The sequence below is a fragment of the Stomoxys calcitrans genome, chromosome 1 (assembly GCF_963082655.1).
Source record: "Stomoxys calcitrans chromosome 1, idStoCalc2.1, whole genome shotgun sequence".
Lineage (NCBI taxonomy): Eukaryota > Metazoa > Arthropoda > Insecta > Diptera > Muscidae > Stomoxys > Stomoxys calcitrans.
In genome coordinates, this window is record NC_081552.1 from 251,173,307 (window position 1) to 251,192,837 (window position 19,531).

At 40.9% G+C, this 19,531-nt stretch overlaps 1 protein-coding gene across 1 annotated transcript; it reads left to right on the forward strand.

The window, feature by feature from the left end:
- The first annotated feature begins 317 nt into the window (after window positions 1-317).
- Window positions 318-15,072, forward strand: LOC106092589 (tryptophan 5-hydroxylase 1). Its single transcript, XM_013259476.2, has 9 exons — window positions 318-523; window positions 614-868; window positions 8,549-8,699; window positions 8,768-8,933; window positions 8,995-9,045; window positions 9,134-9,415; window positions 11,460-11,586; window positions 11,643-11,875; window positions 14,555-15,072. Exons 1-9 carry the CDS (start codon window positions 392-394, stop codon window positions 14,877-14,879), a joined length of 1,722 nt encoding a protein of 573 aa, XP_013114930.2. The 5' UTR covers window positions 318-391; the 3' UTR covers window positions 14,880-15,072.
- Window positions 15,073-19,531: the final 4,459 nt, after the last annotated feature.

Sequence of the window (19,531 nt, forward strand, 5' to 3'; positions counted from 1 at the left end):
CGTTACTGGATAAAAATCTTCAAGGAATAGACTATTATCCATGCAACCACACACGCACGAACACACACACACCTACAAGCATTTGAGAACATCCTTACACATCCACCAGTGGCTGCTGGTAATATATACGGCCAATGAATATGTATGGATGTATGTAGTGAACGATGTGTATGCATAAGTTTAAATGCCAACGATGTGTGTGTGTGTGCGTGTGTGTGTGAGGGTGTACGAGGCTGTGTGCGATTGTTCCCCAACCAAATGCGAGGATATAAAAGCCGCCAAGGCAACACAGGACTCTTTCAGTTCTTGTTGAAAAATCGACGCGTACGGTTTGAAATCGGTCGCAGCTCGGTCTCGCCTCGGTCATTGGTCCTCGGAATACTCTCTCAGCATGAGTGCCTCGGGTAAAAGTTTATTGGGTCTGTGGCTCTATCGCAGTGGTGAACAGGAGTGGGCCGTTAAACAGGGCAGTCCTTTGCATGGACCCCGCAATAAAAAGGATCTTGGGGGCTCGGACAGCATTGTAAGTGCACACAAGGACTTACAGAGTGTTTGTAAAACGAGCAGAGACATAGATCGAAGTAATATTGTTGTCTTGTTGCCTCCTTCCCAGGAGAATCCTGGATTAAATAATGTGAACAATAAGCTCAACTCGATGACCAGTGATATGTTGGGTTGTGGTGGTGGTGTTGGTGTTGGTGGTGGTGGTGCTGGTCAAGCTCCATGTTCCCCTGGCGATAGAGTATCGATTATATTCACCCTGAAGAATCAGGTGGGCAATTTGGCTAGGGCCTTGCAGGTCTTCCAGGAGTTGGGCATCAATGTGCTGCATTTGGAATTATCACCATTGGAGAATGCCACAAATCAGGTGAGTAGTGAACGAATCAGCTCAAGTGCTTCGAATAGAGAAATCAGTCAAAAATCTTTTACTGTACATTTCTTGGAAATTTTGAATTAAATCTTTCATGGATATACATTTTGGTTTATTTTTGAAGAAATAAAATTTGAAAGAAACATTTAAGCGTTATTTTCGTCAGAGAGACAATGCAAAGGAAATTTAATTTAAAATAAAATTTTTAAATAAAAATTTCATTCCGAAAAACCCCAGTCCAGTTTTCTATTGAAAAAATTAGATTAACTGAGTTAGAATAGAGGTAACCCAATTCAGTTTGCATTGGCGTAAAGTAGGCGATTGAAACTAGTTGAGTAATTTTTATACCCTCCACCATAAGATGGGGGGTATACTAATTTCGTCATTCTGATTGTAACTAATCGAAATATTCGTCTGAGACCCCATAAAGTATATATATTCTTGATCGTCGTGAAATTTTATGTCGATCTAGCCATGTCCGTCCATCTGTCCGTCCCTCCGTGCGTCCGTCCGTCTGTCGAAAGCACGCTAACTTCCGAAGGAGTAAAGCTAGCCGCTTGAAATTTTGCACAAATACTTCTTATTAGTGTAGGTCGGTTGGTACTGTAAATGGGCCATATCGGTCCATGTTTTGATATAGCTGCCATATAAACCGATCTTGGGTCTTGACTTCTTGAGCCTCTAGAGTGCGCAATTCTTATCCGATTGGGATGAAATTTTGCACGACGTGTTTTGTTATGATATCCAACAACTGTGTCAAGTATGGTTCAAATCGGTCCATAACCTGATATAGCTGCCATATAAACCGATCTTGGGTCTTGACTTCTTGAGCCTCTAGAAGGCGCAATTCTTATCCGATTGGAATGAAATTTTGTACGACGTGTTTTGTTATTATATCCAACAACTGTGCCAAGTATGGTTCAAATCGGTCCATAACCTGATATAGCTGCCATATAAACCGATCTGGGGTCTTGGCTTCTTGAGCCTCTAGAGTGCGCAATTCTTATCCGATTGGAATGAAATTTTCCACGACGTGTTTTGTTATGATATCCAACAACTGTGCCAAGTATGGTTCAAATCGGTCCATAACCTTATATAGCTGTCACATAAACCGATCTTGGGTCTTGACTTCTTGAGCCTCTAGAGGGCGCAATTCCTATCCGATTTGAATGAATTTTGGCACGTAGTATTTTGTTATGATATCCAACAACTGTGCCAAATATGGTTCAAATCGGTTCATAACCTGATATAGCTGTCATATAAACAGATCTGGAGACTTGACTTCTTGAGCTTCTAGAGGGCGCAATTCCTATCCGATTTGGCTGAAATTTCGCAAGACGTTTTTTATTGTTACTTTCAACAACTATGTCAAATAAAGTACAAGTCGGTTCATAACCTGATATAGCTGCCATATAAACCGATCTGGGATCTTGACTTCTTGAGCCTCTAGAGGTCGCAATTATTATCCGATTTGCCTGAAATTTTGTACGACGGATTCTTTCATGACCATCAACATACGTGTTTATTATGATCTGAATCGGACCATAGCCCGATACAGCTCCCATATAAATCGATCTCTCTATTTTACTTTTTGAGCTCACAAAGAGGGCAATTCTTATTCGAATTGGCTGACATTTTACACAGGTCTCCAACATATAATTTAATTGTGGTCCAAACAGGACCATATCTTGATATCGCTCTAATAGCAGAGCAAATCTTTTCTTATATCCTGTTTTACCTAAGAAGAGATGCCGGGAAGAGAACTCGACAAATGCGATCCATGGTGAAGGGTATATAAGATTCGGCCCGGCCGAACTTAGCACGCTTTTACTTGTTTTCTTTCTTTTATATAAGGTCATGTTTTGGGGGAAAGTTGACGTGTCGAGAGTCGGAAAATTTCTTATAGTTAAAAAATTCGAACAAAAAAGCTTTCCCACAAATCTTCCATTTTTCACAGCAGGTGCGAATGTTATTCGACATACCAAACTTCTGTCAAATCAGCAAAAGTTAAAGATTCTACGAACCGAACAAGGATGATCAAGAGACGGGTTTACATGGGAGCTATATGAGGTTATAGACCGATTTGGACCTTACTTGGCACAGTTGTTGAAGGTCGTAACAGAACACTGCATGAAAAATTTCAGCCAAATCGGACTAAAATTGTGGTTTGTAATGACTCAAGAAGTCAAATCGGGAGATCGGTTTATATGGGAGCTATATAAAGTTATACACCGTTGTCAAAAGTCATAACGGAATACTTAATGCAAAAAATCAGCTAAATCGAACAAAAATTGCGGCTGGTATCGCCAAATCGAGGGGCTCAAGAAGTCGGGAGAAATTGGGAGATCGATTTATATGGGAGCTATATCTGAATCTGAACCAATATGGCGCATTTGCAGTCCCCAATGACCTACATCAATATTAAGTATCTGTGGAAAATTTCAAGCGGCTAGCTTCACGCCACCGTAGCGCAGAGGTTAGCATGTTCGCCTATGATGCTGAACGCCTGGGTTCGAATTCTGGCGAAACCATCAGAAAAAATTTTCAACGGTGGTTTTCCCCTCCTAATGCTGGCAACATTTGTGAGGTACTATGCCATGTAAAACTTCTCTCCAAAGAGATGTCGCACTGCGGCACGTCGTTCGGACTCGGCTATAAAAAGGAGGCCCCTTATCATTGAGCTTAAAGCTTGAATCGGACTGCACTCATTGATATGTAAGAAGCATGCCCCTGTTCCTTAGTGGAATGTTCATGGGCAAAATTTTCATATGCATAGCTTCACGCGTTCGATCGTAATTTCGACAGATGGACGGACGGACGGACATTGCTAGATCGACTCAGAACGTCGAGGACGAATATTTTGAGTTGTTACAAACGGAATGGCTAGATTAGTATACCCTCATCCTTTGGTGGAGGTATACTTCGGGAAGATCTACGTGCATCAGCAAAGTGAGCTACCGTAGGTGGTCTAGGTATAAATCCGTGCAAGACGGAAGTAGTTTTTTTCAGCAGGAGATACAAGTTGCCTACAATGGAACCAGTCTCCTTGGATGGAGAGCATTTTCTATTTACAGAAAGCGCAAAATACCTGGATGTTTGGCTGGACAGGAAATTGAACTTCAGATCTAACATTTTGGAAAGGGCAAGAAAGTCCACTCTTGCCCTATACACCTGCAAGGGAGCCATTGGCAAAAGTTGGGGGTTTAGACCGCGTGTCATGCAGTTGTCAGACCTATAGGGTTGCCCAAAAAGTAATTGCGGATTTTTTAAAAGAAAGTAAATGCATTTTTAATAAAACTTAGAAAGAACTTTATTCAAATTTCCTTTTTACACATTTTTTCTAAAGCAAGCTAAAAGTAACAGCTGATAACTGACAGAAGAAAGAATGCAATTAAAGAGTCACAAGCTGTGAAAAAATTTGTCAACGCCGAATATATGAAAAATCCACAATTTCTTTTTGGGCAACCCAATGTTATGCTATATGGTGTTGTGGTCTGGTGGACTGTGCTTCTAAAGTCCACCTACTGTTCAATACTTAACCGGATCCAAAGGATGAATTGTTTGTGCAGCACAGCCGCACTGAGGACGATACCATTTGATGCACTGAATTTAATGCTGCATCTTATGCCTCTGGACATTGAGGGTAGACAAATTGCTGCGACCACTGTCATGAGGTTAAGGGAGCTTTCTCATTGGTCATGTGGTGGCTACGGACACTGTGTTATCCCTGATACAATATCCAATGTTCCAGGCAGTGTGGATTACACCCTACCTGAGCCGTTTTTTCAAAAAAAGGTACTGTACCACTATTCCTGATAGAACCGATTGTAACTACGATATCCCTGGTAACAGAAGTTAGATAGACTTCAATACGGATGGTTCCAAATTAAACGACCAGGTGGGCTTTGGGATGTACTCTAAAGATCTAAAACTGGTCATACCGAAAAGGTTAGCAGTGTGTATCAAGCAGAGATCCTTGCTATCAAGGAAGCGGTGGAATGGTTAAGATATAATGTCATTACGACCATTGGCATAAATATCTTCTCAGACAGCCATTAAATCTCTGGAGAACGTATTTCTGAAAACAAAAACCGCCCTCGACTGTCGCAGATCTCTCAACGAGACGGCTGAAAAGTTCAAAAGTCACCTGTTCTGGGCGCCGGGCCACAGAGATATCCCAGGGAATTGTAAAACGGATGAGCTTACGAGACTAGGAACTACCCTACACATTCCAGGGATACTGGAAGCTGTGGGTATGCCTCTAGCGACATGTAAGCTAAGTTTTCAGAACCAGGCCCGAAGGACAACGAATGATAGATGGTCACAAAGAGGGGGCTGTGAGCATTCCAAAACTGTGTGGCCTAATATAGACTTGAAGAGGTCTACTGCTTTGCTGTCATTGGCTAGAACAGACGTGTCAGTCATTGTGTCCGTCATGACAGGTTGCTGTCTAATCGGAAAACATGCTGACGGACTGGAGCTTGCCAGCAACGACTTTTGCAGAAGCTGTGAGGACATCAAAGAAGAAAAGATATAGAACACCTTCTGTGTGTGTGTCCCGCACTAGCAGCTAGAAGGGGTTTCACTTAAAGTTCTCCTTGAGAACCTGTCTGATTTAGCGGATGTGAACATTCGCATGTTCAGAATGAGGTCCAAGTAGCAGTAACCCGACTAAAGAAAAACAACGCAGCAGGAGCCGACGGGTTACCCGCTGAACTATTTAAGACCGGAGGCGACACGCTGATAAGGCGTATGCATCAGCTTATCTGCGCAATCTGGCTAGTAGAACGCATACCCGATGATTGGAACAAGACGGAATGTGCCAACTACAGAGGAATAAGTCTCCTCCCATGCTCTCGAGCGTACTGTGTGAAAGATTAAAACCTAAAGTCAATGAGATAATTGGGCCCTATCAATGAGGTTTTAGACCTGGTAAATCCACCCTAGACCAGATATTCACACTGCGCCAAATCCTGGAAAAGACCCGAGAAGGACAAATCAACACCTACCACCTCTTTGTTGACTACAAAGCCGCCTTCGATACTCCTTTACGTTCAAAGGTATTTCAAGCCATGTCTGAGTTTGGTATCCCTGCAAAATTAATAAGACTCTGCAGGATGACACTTGCTGATACGCGTTCCTCAGTAAGAATAGGAAAGAATCTCTCCGAACCATTTAATACCAAACGAGGTTTCAGACAAGGAGACAGCCTATCGTGTGATCTCTTTAATATCCTGCTGGAGAAGAGCACATGCTACTTGCCTATGCCGACGATATCGATATCATAGGTCGGTCACCGGAAGTAGTAACTGCAGCCTTTGAAAGAATCGAAAGAGAGTCAGTGAAAATGGGTCTGGCAGTAAATGGAGATAAGACGAAATGGATGGTCTCCACTCCCAAAAAGCCTTGTACAACAGAGCAGATAAAGAACATGGAGAAAGTTGGGAATCACAACTTTGAGATAGTCAGTAACTTTATCTACCTCGGCACCGCCGTAACCGAAACGAATGACACCAGTTTTGAGATAAAGCGAAGAATAATACTGGCAAACAGATGCTACTTTGGACTAAGTAAGCAGTTTAGAAACAAGGCCATCTCTCGACAGACGAAGACTACACTTTACAAGACACTGATACTACCCGTGCTGTTATATGGTTCTGAAGCATGGGTGCTTGTGAAAGCAGATGAGGCAGTGCTTGGAGTATTTGAGAGAAAGATTCTTCGTAAAATATATGGACCAGTTTGTGTTAATGGAGAATATAGGCAACGCACGCATCAAAATACAACGACTGCGTTGGCGAGGTCATGTTGTCAGAATGGATGAAGAAGCTCCAGCAAAGAAGTCTTTTGAAGGCAAACACGGTGGTACACGCAAACCAGGGAAGACCAAAAGCCCGATGGAAAGATCAAGTTGTGGGAGACACCTCGAAACTTGGTGTCATAGATTTTAGATGGAGCGCAGAAGATCGAGGCGCTTGGAACGCTATTCTACGTTCGGCTAGTGGAAGAAATATTCTGTCATAGCCAATTAAAGTAAAGTAAGTAAGAACATTCGCATGTTATTGGGCTTTTTAAAGCGATCTAGATGGTTCAACGGTAGCAACTAGGAGGCATCTTCCTTTATCTGTTCCTGTGGTATCACAATGGATGAAAACGTCTAAGTGAGTCCGATGGCAGACTGCCACTTAAACCTAGCCTAACAGCCATGACAAGGTCCATATCGGTCAATGAATTTATATATTGGGTTGCCCAAAAAGTAATTGCGGAGATTTACGCCTCCTAACATAGGACCCAAATATGGTTCAGATCGGACTGTATTTGGATATAGCTGTATAGACCGATATGCCGATTAAAGGTCTGAAGGCCATAAAAGCTTTATTTTTTATCCGATTTCGCTGAAATTTGAAACAGTGGGTAGTTTTAGGTCTCCTGGTATCCGCCCAAATATGGTTCGGATCGGACTGTATTTAGATATAGCTGTCATATAGACCGATATGCATATTAGGCATCTGAAGCTCATAAAAGCTTTATTTACTACCTGATTTTGTTGAAATTTGAAATACAAAATTCAACCGTGACTTATATTTAGTAAACCACTCAATGTCCGTGCCGAATTTGGGTGCATAAGTTATCCAATTTTTACCAGATTGCAACGAAAGGGGGTTTACATATATACTCAAGGTGGTGGGTATCCAAAGTTCGGCCCTGCCGAACTTTATGCCATTTTACTTGTTTTTTATTTTCGGTCCCTGTCAGAGAATTTTTCAAATTTCATCAAAATCGGATGAAAATGGTCGCTTTATGGGCTCAATACTCTATTTCGGGAGAGCGGTCTATATGGCATCTATATCCAAATATAGTCCGATCTGGACGATATTCAACAAAAATGTTTGGAGGGGTACCGGAACTCGCTGTGCCAAATTTCATTGAAATCGGATGAAAAATTACCAATTTATTGCTTCAAGATTTTAAGTCTGGAGATCGGTTTCTATAGCGGCTATATATAACTAAAATTCGATTTTATGAGATCAAAAGATCAGGATGAAAAGTGCTCCTTTCATAGGCTCATAACACAATATCAGAAGATCGGTATATATGGCAACTATAACCAAATATAGTCCGATCTGTACCATATTTGACAGTAATAGGTAGAGGTAGAGGAATTCGGGTAATAAATATGGCCTCAATACCCTTTATCGAGAGATCTGGTGGTCGGTTTAAGGGCAGTTATATCCAGATATAGTCCGATCTGATCCGCACTTCACAGAAATGGTTAGGGGTCTACCAGAACTCAGTGTGCCAAATTTCATCGAAATCGGATGAAAAATTACCAATTTATTGCCTCCAGACTTTAAGTCTGGAGATGGGTCTCTATAGCGGCTATATATAACTAAAATCAGATTTTATGAGATCAAAAAATCAGGTTTATATACAAAGAATACGAAATCATCAAAAAAATTTTTGAAAAAATTGTTTATACCCAAGATATCTGCAAAATTATAAATACCCAGATTTTGGGTATAAATGGATAAATACCCGGGTATTTACCCAATTTACCGGGTAAATACCCAAAAGGGCCCATCGCCCATCTCTATTTATGATGAAGATTAATCTTAGTTTCTGTTGTCCCTGCTATTTGTTCCCACCATTGTAGTTCTTAATTGTTTTAATTTTCAGGCTGATGTTGTGGTCGATGTCGAATGTGACCCCAAACGTTTGGATCAAGTTCTGCAGATGTTGAACCGTGAAGTTCATTCAGTGAATTTCACTTCGGTGGACAAGAATGCTTTGGTGAGGGCTCCCTCATTGTCGGCTTGCTCCAGTTTTGGTGGGTTTGTGAATATTAAGCCTCATATGAAAATAGAAGGACATTTTTGATTCTTTGTTGCCTCTTAGATTTTGGGGATATGATGTGGTTTCCTAGAAAGATTGCTGACTTGGATAAAGCCCAAAATGTTTTAATGTATGGCTCGGAACTGGATGCGGATCATCCAGGTTTCAAGGACCCCATCTATCGTAAAAGACGAGAGAAATTCTATTCGATTGCTATGAATTTTAAGCAGTAAGTTCTATAAACATTAGACTTCCTAAAAAGGTTTCTAATAATGACATATTTTCAAAAGTGGAAATCCCATACCTCGAGTGCAGTATACACCGGAAGAAATTAAAACCTGGTAAGTGTAGCCAAATCAAATCAAAGTTTTACAGTTTTTTTAAATAATTTGAATATTACTTTGTGGGATTTTTAACACCCTTCACTAGGGGTACGGTCTTCAATGAACTTCATCGTTTGTACATCAAATATGCTGTACCTGAATACATGGAAAATTGGCCGGAATTGGTTAAGTATTGTGGCTATCGTGAGGATAATATACCTCAGCTGCAAGATGTGAGCACTTTCTTGAAACGCAAAACTGGATTCCAGCTGAGACCTGTTGCTGGCTATTTATCGCCTAGGGATTTTCTGTCGGGTCTGGCATTTCGGGTATTCCATTGCACTCAATATATAAGACATTCTTCAGATCCCTTTTATACACCGGAACCGTAAGTACAAAAACATGAACTTTAACAAGTAAGAGCGTGCTAAGTTCGACTGGGCCGAATCTTATATACCCTCCACCATGGATCGCATTTGTCGAGTTCTTTTCCCGGCATCTCTTCTTAGGCAAAAAAGGATAAAAGAAAAGATTTGCTCTGCTATTTGAGCGATATCAAGATATGGGCCGGTTTGGACCACAATTAAATTCTATGTTGAAGACCGGTGTAAAATGTCAGCCAATTCGAATAAGAATTGCGTCCTTTGAGGGCTCAAGAAGTAAAATAGAGAGATCGATTTATATGGGAGCTGTATCAGACTATAGACCGATTCAGACCATAATAAACACGCATGTTGGTGGTCATGAAAGGATCTGTCGTACAAAATTTCAGGCAAATCGGATAATAATTGCGACCTCTAGAGGTTCAAGAAGTCAAGATCCCAGATCGGTTTATATGGCAGCTATATCAGGTTATGAACCGACTTGAACCTTATTTGACACAGTTTTTGAAAGTAGGAATAAAATACGTCATGCAAAATTTCAGCCAAATCGGATAAGAATTGCGCACTCTAGAGGCTCAAGAAGTCAAGACCCAAGATCGGTTTATATGACAGCTATATCAGGTTATGAACCGATTTGAACCATATTTGGCACAATTGTTGGATATCATAACAAAATACTTCGTGCAAAAATTCATTCCAATCGGATACGAATTGTGGACTCTAGAGGCTCAAGAAGTCAAGACCCAAGATCGGTTTATATGACAGCTATATCAGGTTATGAACCGATTTGAACCATATTTGGCACAATTGTTGGATATCATAACGTAACACGTCGTGCAAAAAGTCATTCAAATTGGATAAGAATTGCGCGCTCTAGAGGCTCAAGAAGTCAAGACCCAAGATCGGTTTATATGACAGCTATATCAGGTTATGTACCGATTTGGACCATACTTAGCGCAGTTGTTGGAAGTGATACCAAAACACCACGTGCTAAACTTCAGTCAAATCGGACAAGAATTGCGAAGGAGTAAAGCTAACCGCTTGAAATTTTGCACAAATACTTCTTAGAGGTGTAGGTCGTTAAACCGATCTTGGGTCTTGACTTCTGGAGCCTCTAGAAAGAGAAATTCCTATCCGATTCGACTGAAATTTTGCACGTGGTGTTTCAGTGTTACTTCCAACATCTGTGTTAAGTATGATACAAATCGGTTCACAATCTGGTATAGCTGTCATATAAACCGATCTTTGATCTTGACTTCTTGAGCCCATAGAGCGCGCAATTCTCATCCGATTTGGCTGAAATTTTGCATGACGTGTTTTTTTCTTACTTTCAACAACTGTGTAAATTAAGGTTAAAATCGTTTTGTCATGACTTCCAACAACTGTGCTCAGTATGGTTTAAATCGGTCTATAACCAGATATATCTGTCATATAAACTGATCTGGGGTCTTGACTTCTTTAGCCCTTAGAGGGCGCAAATCCTATCCGATTTCTCTGAAATTTGACACGACGTGTTTTGTTATAACTTTCAATAACTGTGCAAAGTATGGTGCAAATCTGTCTATAATCTGATATAGCTGCCATATAAATCGATCTGGGATCTTGACTTCGTGAGGCTCTAGAGGGCGCAATTCTCATCCGATTTGGCAGAAATTTTGTACAACGGCTTTCCTCATGACCTTCAACATACGTGTCTAATATGGTCTGAATCGATCAATAGCTTGATACAGCTCCCATATAAACCGATCTCTCGATTTTGCTTCTTGAGCCCCTACAAGGCGCAATTATTATCCAAATGAACTGAAATATTACACAATGACTTTTACAATATTCGGCATTAATTTATGATCCGAATCGGACTATATCTTGGTATAGCTCCAATAGCTCACCAGTTCTGATTCAATATTCTTTGTTTGCCTAAAAAGAGATACCGCGCATAGAACTCGACAAATGCGATCCATGGTGGAGGGTATATAAGATTCGGCCCAGCCGAACTTAGCACGCTCTTACTTGGTTTTAATATTTCTTGTTTATGCTTTATTTTCTTAGGGATTGTTGCCATGAGCTTTTGGGCCATATGCCACTTTTGGCCAATCCTAGTTTCGCTCAATTTTCCCAAGAAATAGGTTTGGCCTCATTGGGCGCCTCCGATGCAGACATAGAAAAATTGGCTACGGTAAATTTTCCACTTAAAGAATTCATTAAATTTTTATGTTAATTTTTTCCTAACAGTTATATTTCTTTACGGTGGAGTTTGGTTTGTGTCATCAATCGGACAATTCTTTTAAAGTTTATGGTGCTGGCCTTTTGAGTTCAGTGGCAGAGTTACAGCATGCCCTTACCTGCAAGGAGAAAATCAAAAAGTTCGATCCTGAGGTAACATGTAAGGAGGAGTGCATTATAACATCCTATCAGAATGCCTATTACTACACAGAGTCCTTTGAAGAAGCCAAAGAGAAAATGAGGTAAATGAGAAAAATTGAAAAATCAACGAAGATTATGGATTTATAAACAATCATGACCAAATGCAAATTTTTCCCATAAACATTCCACTAAGGAACAGGGTCTAACTTCTCACATATCAATGAGTGCAGTCCGATTCAAGTTTTAAGCTCAATGATAAGGGGCCTCCTTTTTATAGCAGAGTCCGAACGACGTGGCGCAGTGCAACACCTCTTTGGAGAGAAGCTTTACATGGCATAGTGCCTCACAAATATTGCCAGCATTAGGAGGGGAAAACCACCGTTCAACATTTTTTCTGATGGTCTCGCCAGGATTCGAACCCAGACGTTCAGCGTGATAGACGGACATGCCAACCTCTGTGCTACTGTGGCCTCTGGATATCCGCCTGCAGGTCCTGGGTTCTCAATGTAGACCCCATGTCCATTCTGTCCTCTAGCTTTGATCCATCCGTGTAACATGATCTTCCAGAGGGCAATACTAGGGTCCCGTCAATCCAAGACTGTGGCGATGGCAGCAGTTTTTCGCACTCGTCTTCAAGGTTCATCTCAGGTATCCTACCTGGAAACTTCTTCCCTTCCTTTCAGGTTTCCTGTGACTTGCCTTGCCGGGCTTGAGTATAGACACCACCCTCCTGCCAGGCTTTCGGAGTATATGCCAGTTCTAGGCACGCAGTGAAAATATTGGCCAGATGAGGTGCCAGATAGTCTGCCTCTTTCTGTAGTAATGCCGGAAATATTCCACCCGGTCCGGGAGACTTGAATGGCTTGAAGCTCCTCAAGGATTCTTTCACCATAAATTCCGTAATTATAAACCTTCGATCAACGTTATTATTCCAAGATTCCGGTGTCTCCGTGAGTCCAGCAACATATCCTCCGTTGTCTCCGCTCTCACTCCCATGTCGTTTACTAAAGTTTCAGTTTGGACATGGGTTTTTGAGAGAGACTTTTTGTACCCTCCACCATAGGATGGGGGTGTACTAATTTCATCATTCTGTTTGTAACACCTCGAAATATGCGTCTGAGACCACATGTCATTCTAAGTCGATCTAGCCATGTCCGTCCGTCTGTCCGTCCGTTCGTCTGTCCGTCTGTCAGTCGAAAGCACGCTAACTTTCGAAAGAGTAAAGCTAGCCGCTTGAAATTTTGCACAAATACTTTTTATTAGTGTAGGTCGGTTGGTATTGTTCTATGGGCCAAATCGGTCTATGTTTTCATATAGCTGCCATATAAATCGATCTTGGGTCTTGACTTCTTGAGCCTCTATAAGGCGCAATTCTCATCCGATTTTACTGAAATTTTGCACGTGGTGTTTTGGTATCACTTCCAACAACTGCGCTAAGTATGGTTCAAATCGGTACATAACCTGATATAGCTGCCATATAATCCGATCTTGGGTCTTGACTTCTTGAGCCTCTAGAGGGCGCAATTCTCGACCGATTTGACTAAAATTTTGGACGTGGTGTTTTGTTATCACTTCCAACAACTGCGCTAAGTATGGTTCAAATCGGTCCATGTTTTGATATAGCTGCCATAAAATCCGATTTTGGATCTTGACTTCTTGAGCCTCTACAGGGCGCAATTTTCGCCCGATTTGACTGAAATTTTACACGTGGTGTATTGATATCACTTTCAACAACTACGCTATGTATGGTTCAAATCGGTCCATGTTTTGATATAGCTGCCATATAATCCGATCTTGGGTCTTGACTTCTGGAGCCTCTAGAGGGCACAATTTTCGCCCGATTTGACTGAAATTTTGCACGTGGTATATTGGTGTCACTTTCAACAACTGCGCTAAGTATGGTTCAAGTCGGTCCATGTTTTGATATAGCTGCCATATAATTCGATCTGGGATCTTGAACTGCTTCTCTCATGATCGTACAACTGCTTCTCTCATGATCTTTAACATCTATAACATATGGTCTGAATCGATCAATAGCTTGATACAGCTCCCATATAAACCTACCTCCCGATGTTGCTTCATGAGCCCCTACAAGGCGCAATTCTTATCAGAATGAACTGAAATATTACCCAATGACTTCTACAATGTTCAGCATACATTTATGGTCCGAATGGGACTATAACTTGATATAGCTCCAATAGTTCTTATTCAATATTCTTTGTTTGCCTAAAAAGAGATACCGCGCATAGAACTCGACAAATGCGATCCATGGTGGAGGGTATATAAGATTCGGCCCGGCCGAACTTAGCACACTCTTACTTGTTTATGTGGGCGTCGTCATTCACGCTATCGACCTGTTCGCAGCAAAGCTTCCAGGAGGCACTTTTTGCCGCTCTGGTAATCTTAGTGTATTCCTTGAGCCTTGTGTAATACACATCCCAATAAATTTCCCCTTTTTTACGATGTGCTCTGTTAAACCGCCTGCGGATCTCTTTCCGAATATTGCTAATCTTCCCGGTCATTCAGAGTTTTTCTTGGGCTGATTACCTTTCCCGAAGAGGACAACTATCTTCGAAGGACCCCACCAGTGCAGTCGTAATCCTGTGGACATTTTCCTCAATGTCTTCTATGCTTGGACTATCTAAATTCTATTGCCCAAGTATTCTTCTGAGTAGAGCTTTACTCGTTCAAATATTAGCTCGTTTTGAACCCATAAACGGACAAACTTAAAACCTTGTATCAGCTATTGTTTCCTTTGTTAACTCCTTTCATCTTTCCAGATCCTTTGCCGAGAGTATTCAACGTCCCTTTGGTGTACGTTATAATCCCTACACTCAAAGTGTTGAGGTTCTTTCGAATGCTCAGAAAATTACAGCTGTTGTCAGTGAACTCAAGGGTGATCTAAGCATTGTTTGCTCTGCATTGCGTAAAATTTCCGCCACTGATGAAACTTTAGACGTCGAAAGTATTGCCAATATGTTGCAGACCAGTTTAAATGTTCGTGGCGATCGTACTCCTCAGAATGCTATAAGCCCCGATAATTCGGATAACTCACAACATTCCATTGTGGTACATACACCGGATGAATTGGGTGAAATGGACTAAAGAGGACAACTATAAAGCAGCCAAAGATTCAACTAAAAAAAAAAAAAAAATTAATTAAAAAGGGACCATCATATTATTGTTGTATTTTTAATGTGTAATGTTTTTTCCAAATTTGATTCTCTCCATGACCTTATTAATGTTAAAGTAGAAAAAAAGGCTTAAAAAATATAAATGTGTAAATGCTACATAAAATATTGCAATAATAACTATGTATGAAATGCTAATTTTGGGGAATTTTACTGTTTACCAGCGGACCCGGGCCCGCTCCGCTGTGCCTTCTTTTACTTTATATGGAAGAAAATTTTCCTTGGAATATTTATTTTCGACAATTAAAGAGCTTTCCTTTCACGATGAGGCGTCCCCCAAACACATGGCCCCCAAAATAGGTTATCAAATTGGTTTTCTAATCTCAACTACCTTTCCTTAGAGCCACATATTGGCATGGTCGAAAAATGTTTACCCTTTGGGGGGTGTTTTGGGTAAAGGGTGATGCCCTAAATACATGGTCCTACATTTGGATATCAAATTCGTATTCCACTCCCAAACACCTTTCTTTGAGCCCCATATTGCGACGGTCAGTAAAAAATTGCTGTATTTGGGGGGTATTTTGGGAAAGGGGAAGACCCCTAGAAAATTGGTCCCGAAAGTGGTTATCTATACTTGCTCTACCCCCCAAAACCTTTCATTTAAGCTCCACATTGACATGGTCGGTAAATATGCCCGATTTAGAGGGGTGTTTTGGGGATTGGGGTTGGTCCCCCCTACACTAAGCCCTGAAAATATATCAGCAACGTGTTCTATTCTCATATATCTATATATCATTTATTTGAACCCCATATTGCCATTGACCTCAAAATTGGATATGAAATTCGTTTTCTAATCTCATTTAAACTCCTTATTGCAAAAGTCAGCAAATATGTTCGGTTTGGGGAATTGGCCCTAAAAACTACAAATATTTAGTTCCACTGTCCTGAAGACCCAAATTGTCTTGGTGAGCATCAGATACGTGGTCTACTCCCAAATACCATTCATTTGAGCCCCATAGTCGGCTTGGGGGGGGGGGGGGTGTTTTTTGGGATTGGCGGCCTCTTAGTGAGTTGGACTTGAAAATATATATCGGATTCGTGTTCCACTCTAAAAACCCTCTTATTTGAGCCTCATATTGCAAAAGTCAGCAAATACTTACTATTTGGGTGGTATTGTGGGGTGGCCCCATAGACACTTTTCCCGAATACTGACACCAGATTCGTGCTTTACTCCCAATGACCTTTAATTTGAGCCCCATATTGCTATGGTCGTAAATTTGTCCCCTTTTGGGGAAGGTTTGGGGAGAGGCTCCCCCCCAAACACTTGGTCCCATATTTGGTTACCTGATTCTAATTCTACACTCAAATACCTTTTATTTAAACTCCATATTCCCATGGTCAGTAAATAAGTCCTGTTTGGGGGGTGTTGGGGATGGGGTCCTCCCCCCAGAAACATATTTGGATATCAGATTCGTATTCTACTCGCAAAAACCTTTCATTTGAGTCCCATATTACCATGATCGGCAAATATGTCCGATTTAGGGGTGTTTTCGGGGGGTTTTTAGGGGTTGGGTGTTGTGGGGGTGGGGTGGCCCCATAGACACTTTTCCCGAATATTGATATCAGATTTGTGCTTTACTCCCAATGACCTTTAATTTGAGCCCCATATTGCTATGGTCGTAAATTTGTCCCCTTTGGGCCTTTGGGGGATGTAATTGGGGAGAGTCGGCCCCTTAAACACTTGATCCCATACGTGGATATCAGATTCGAATTCTACACTCAAACACCTTTTATTTAAGCCCCATATTCCCATGGTCAGTAAATAAGTCCAGTTTGGGGGGTGTTTTGGGGAAGGGGTGGGCCCCCAGAAACGTGGTCCCACCTTTGAATATCAGATTCGTATTCTACTCGTAAATACCTTTCATTTGAGTCCCATATTACCATGGGCGGTAAATATGTCCGATTTAGGGGTGTTTTGGGGCTTGGGGTGGTCCCCCCAACACTTGGTTCGACAATTGGATATCAGATAAGTTTTCTTATCCTAAATACCTTTCATTTGAGTCCCATATTGTCGTGATTGGTAGGTTTTAGGGTGGGGCGGTCCCCCTAGGTACCCCATCCGAAATTTGATACCAAATTTTTATGTGAGAGCACACAAAATTTCGCTTTAATCGCACCACCCATCTCCGAGATCTGGCGTTTCTGAAAATTAGGGTAAGGGGGAGGGTCCGCCCCCCTGGTTGAACTCTGGTCTAAATATCCTTGATGTCGTGGAAACTAAGTGATTGTCCAGTCCTTGCTAAACAACAAATATCACTACAGCCCAGTATCTCAGATAAAGGCTTGTCGATTATAGACTAGAGCTGGCAAACTATCGATAATCGCAACATTCGATATTTTCGATGGTTATACCCTACACCACTACTGTGGTGCCTATAGAGGGCGAAATTCTTATCCGATTTGGTTGTAATTTTGCACGTGGTATTTTCGTATCACTTCTAACAACTGCGCTAAGTATGGTTCAAATCGGTCCATGTTTTAATATAGCTGTCATATAAACCGATCTGGGGTCTTGACTTCTTGAGCCTCTATAGGAGGCAATTCTTGTCCGATTTGACTGAAATTTTGCACGTGGTGTTTTGGTATCACTTCCAACAACTGCGCTAGGTATGGTCCAAATCGGTCCATAACCTGATATAGCTGTCATATAAACCGATCTGGGGTCTTGACTTCTGGAGCCTCTAGAGGGCGCAATTCTTATCCGATTTAAATGAATTTTGGCACGACGTGTTATGTTATGATATCTAACAACTGTGCCAAGTATGGTTCAAATCGTTCCATAACCTGATACAGCTGTCATATAAACGGATCTTGGGTCTTGACTTCTTGAGCCACTAGAGGGTGCAATTCTTATCCGATTTGAATGAAATTTAGCACGACGTGTTTTGTTATGATATCCAACAGCTGTGCCAAGTATGGTTCAAATCGGTTCATAACCTGATATAGCTGTCATATAAACCGAACTGGGGTCTTGACTTCTTGAGCCTCTAGAGGGCGCAATTCTTATCCGATTGGAATGAAATTTAGCACGACGTGTTTTGTTATGATATCCAACAGCTGTGTTAAGTATGATTTAAATCGGTCCATAACCTGATATAGCTGTCATATAGACGGATCTTGGGTCTTGACTTCTTGAGCCTCTAGAGTGCTCAATTCTTATCCGATTGGAATGAAATTTAGCATGACGTGTTTTGTTATGATATCTAACAACTGTGTTAAATATGATTTAAATCGGTTCATTATCTGGTATAGCTGTCATATAAACTGATCTTGGATCTTGACTTCTTGAGCCAATAGAGCGCGCAATTCTCATCCGATTTGGCTGAAATTTTACAATAGGTGTTTTGTTATGACTTCCAACAACTGTGCTAAGTATGGCGCAAATCGGTACATAACCTGATATAGCTGCCATATAAACCGATTTGGGATCTTGACTTCTTAAGCCTCTAGAGGGCGCAATTTTCATCCGATTTGGCAGAAATTTTATACAACGGCTTCTCGCATGACCTTCAACATACGTGTCTAATATGGTCTGAATCGATCAATAGCTCGATACAGCTCCCATATAAACCTATCTCCCGATTTTGCTTCTTGAGCCCCTACAAGGCGCAATTCTTATCTGAATGAACTGAAATATTACACAATGACTTCTACAATGTTCAGCATTCATTTATGATCCGAAACGGACTATAACTTGATATAGCTGCAATAGCATAACAGTTCTTATTCATTATTCTTTGTTTTCCTCAAAAGAGATATCGCGCACAGAACTCGACAAATGCGATCCATGGTGGAGGGTATATAAGATTCGGCCCGGCCGAACTTATCACGCTTGTTATTTCTTTTGTTTTACAAAACGTGCTACGCATACAAAAAAAATATAATTAATTGTTACACATTTTATTAAATTTCCTATGTTATCCATTGTTGGAAAAAATGCTGAAGCATCAACAATAAAACTAATTCTTGCCTTGTTGCCTTGTGTGGCATTATAAATACTTCATGGATGCTGTTTGAAATAGCATAGAAATGAAATGTATTTAAATTTAGTTCAGGGGCATTTTAAGCATTGTACACTGATCGAATACAAAGCAAAAAACATTTTGGAAGTCTTTCTACATAATACTGTCAAGTTTAAGAATGTGTCGCAACCTAAGATTATGAAGAACAGACCAAATATATTGGGTTGCCCAAAAAGTAAATGCGGATTTTTCATATAGTCGGCGTTGACATATTTTTTCACAGTTTGTGACTCTGTAATTGCATTCTTTCTTCCGTCAGTTATCAGCTGTTACTTTTAAAAGTGTAAAAAAAGTATATTTGATTAAAGTTCATTCTAAGTTTTATTTAAAATGCATTTACTTTCTTTTAAAAAATCCGCAATTACTTTCTGGGCAACCCAATACATTTTGCGAGCAGCAAGAATATGGCCGTTGTATAGTGGTATGAAATAGAACACAATATTACCAATATATAAGAAGTCTGTCATATTTCAATGGACGGAGATATCTTTATTAAGTTCGGAATATATAGAGCCCAAGTGATTATCGGTTTTGCCCCTGTTCC

Excerpts from the sequence above, each read along its gene's own strand:
- LOC106092589 (XM_013259476.2), top strand. The coding sequence starts at position 392 with ATGAGTGCCTCGGGTAAAAGTTTATTGGGTCTGTGGCTCTATCGCAGT. Across the intron at positions 11,587-11,642 it reads ACATAGAAAAATTGGCTACG|TTATATTTCTTTACGGTGGA; the intron begins GTAAATTTTCCA and ends TTTTCCTAACAG. Across the intron at positions 11,876-14,554 it reads GAAGCCAAAGAGAAAATGAG|ATCCTTTGCCGAGAGTATTC; the intron begins GTAAATGAGAAA and ends TCATCTTTCCAG.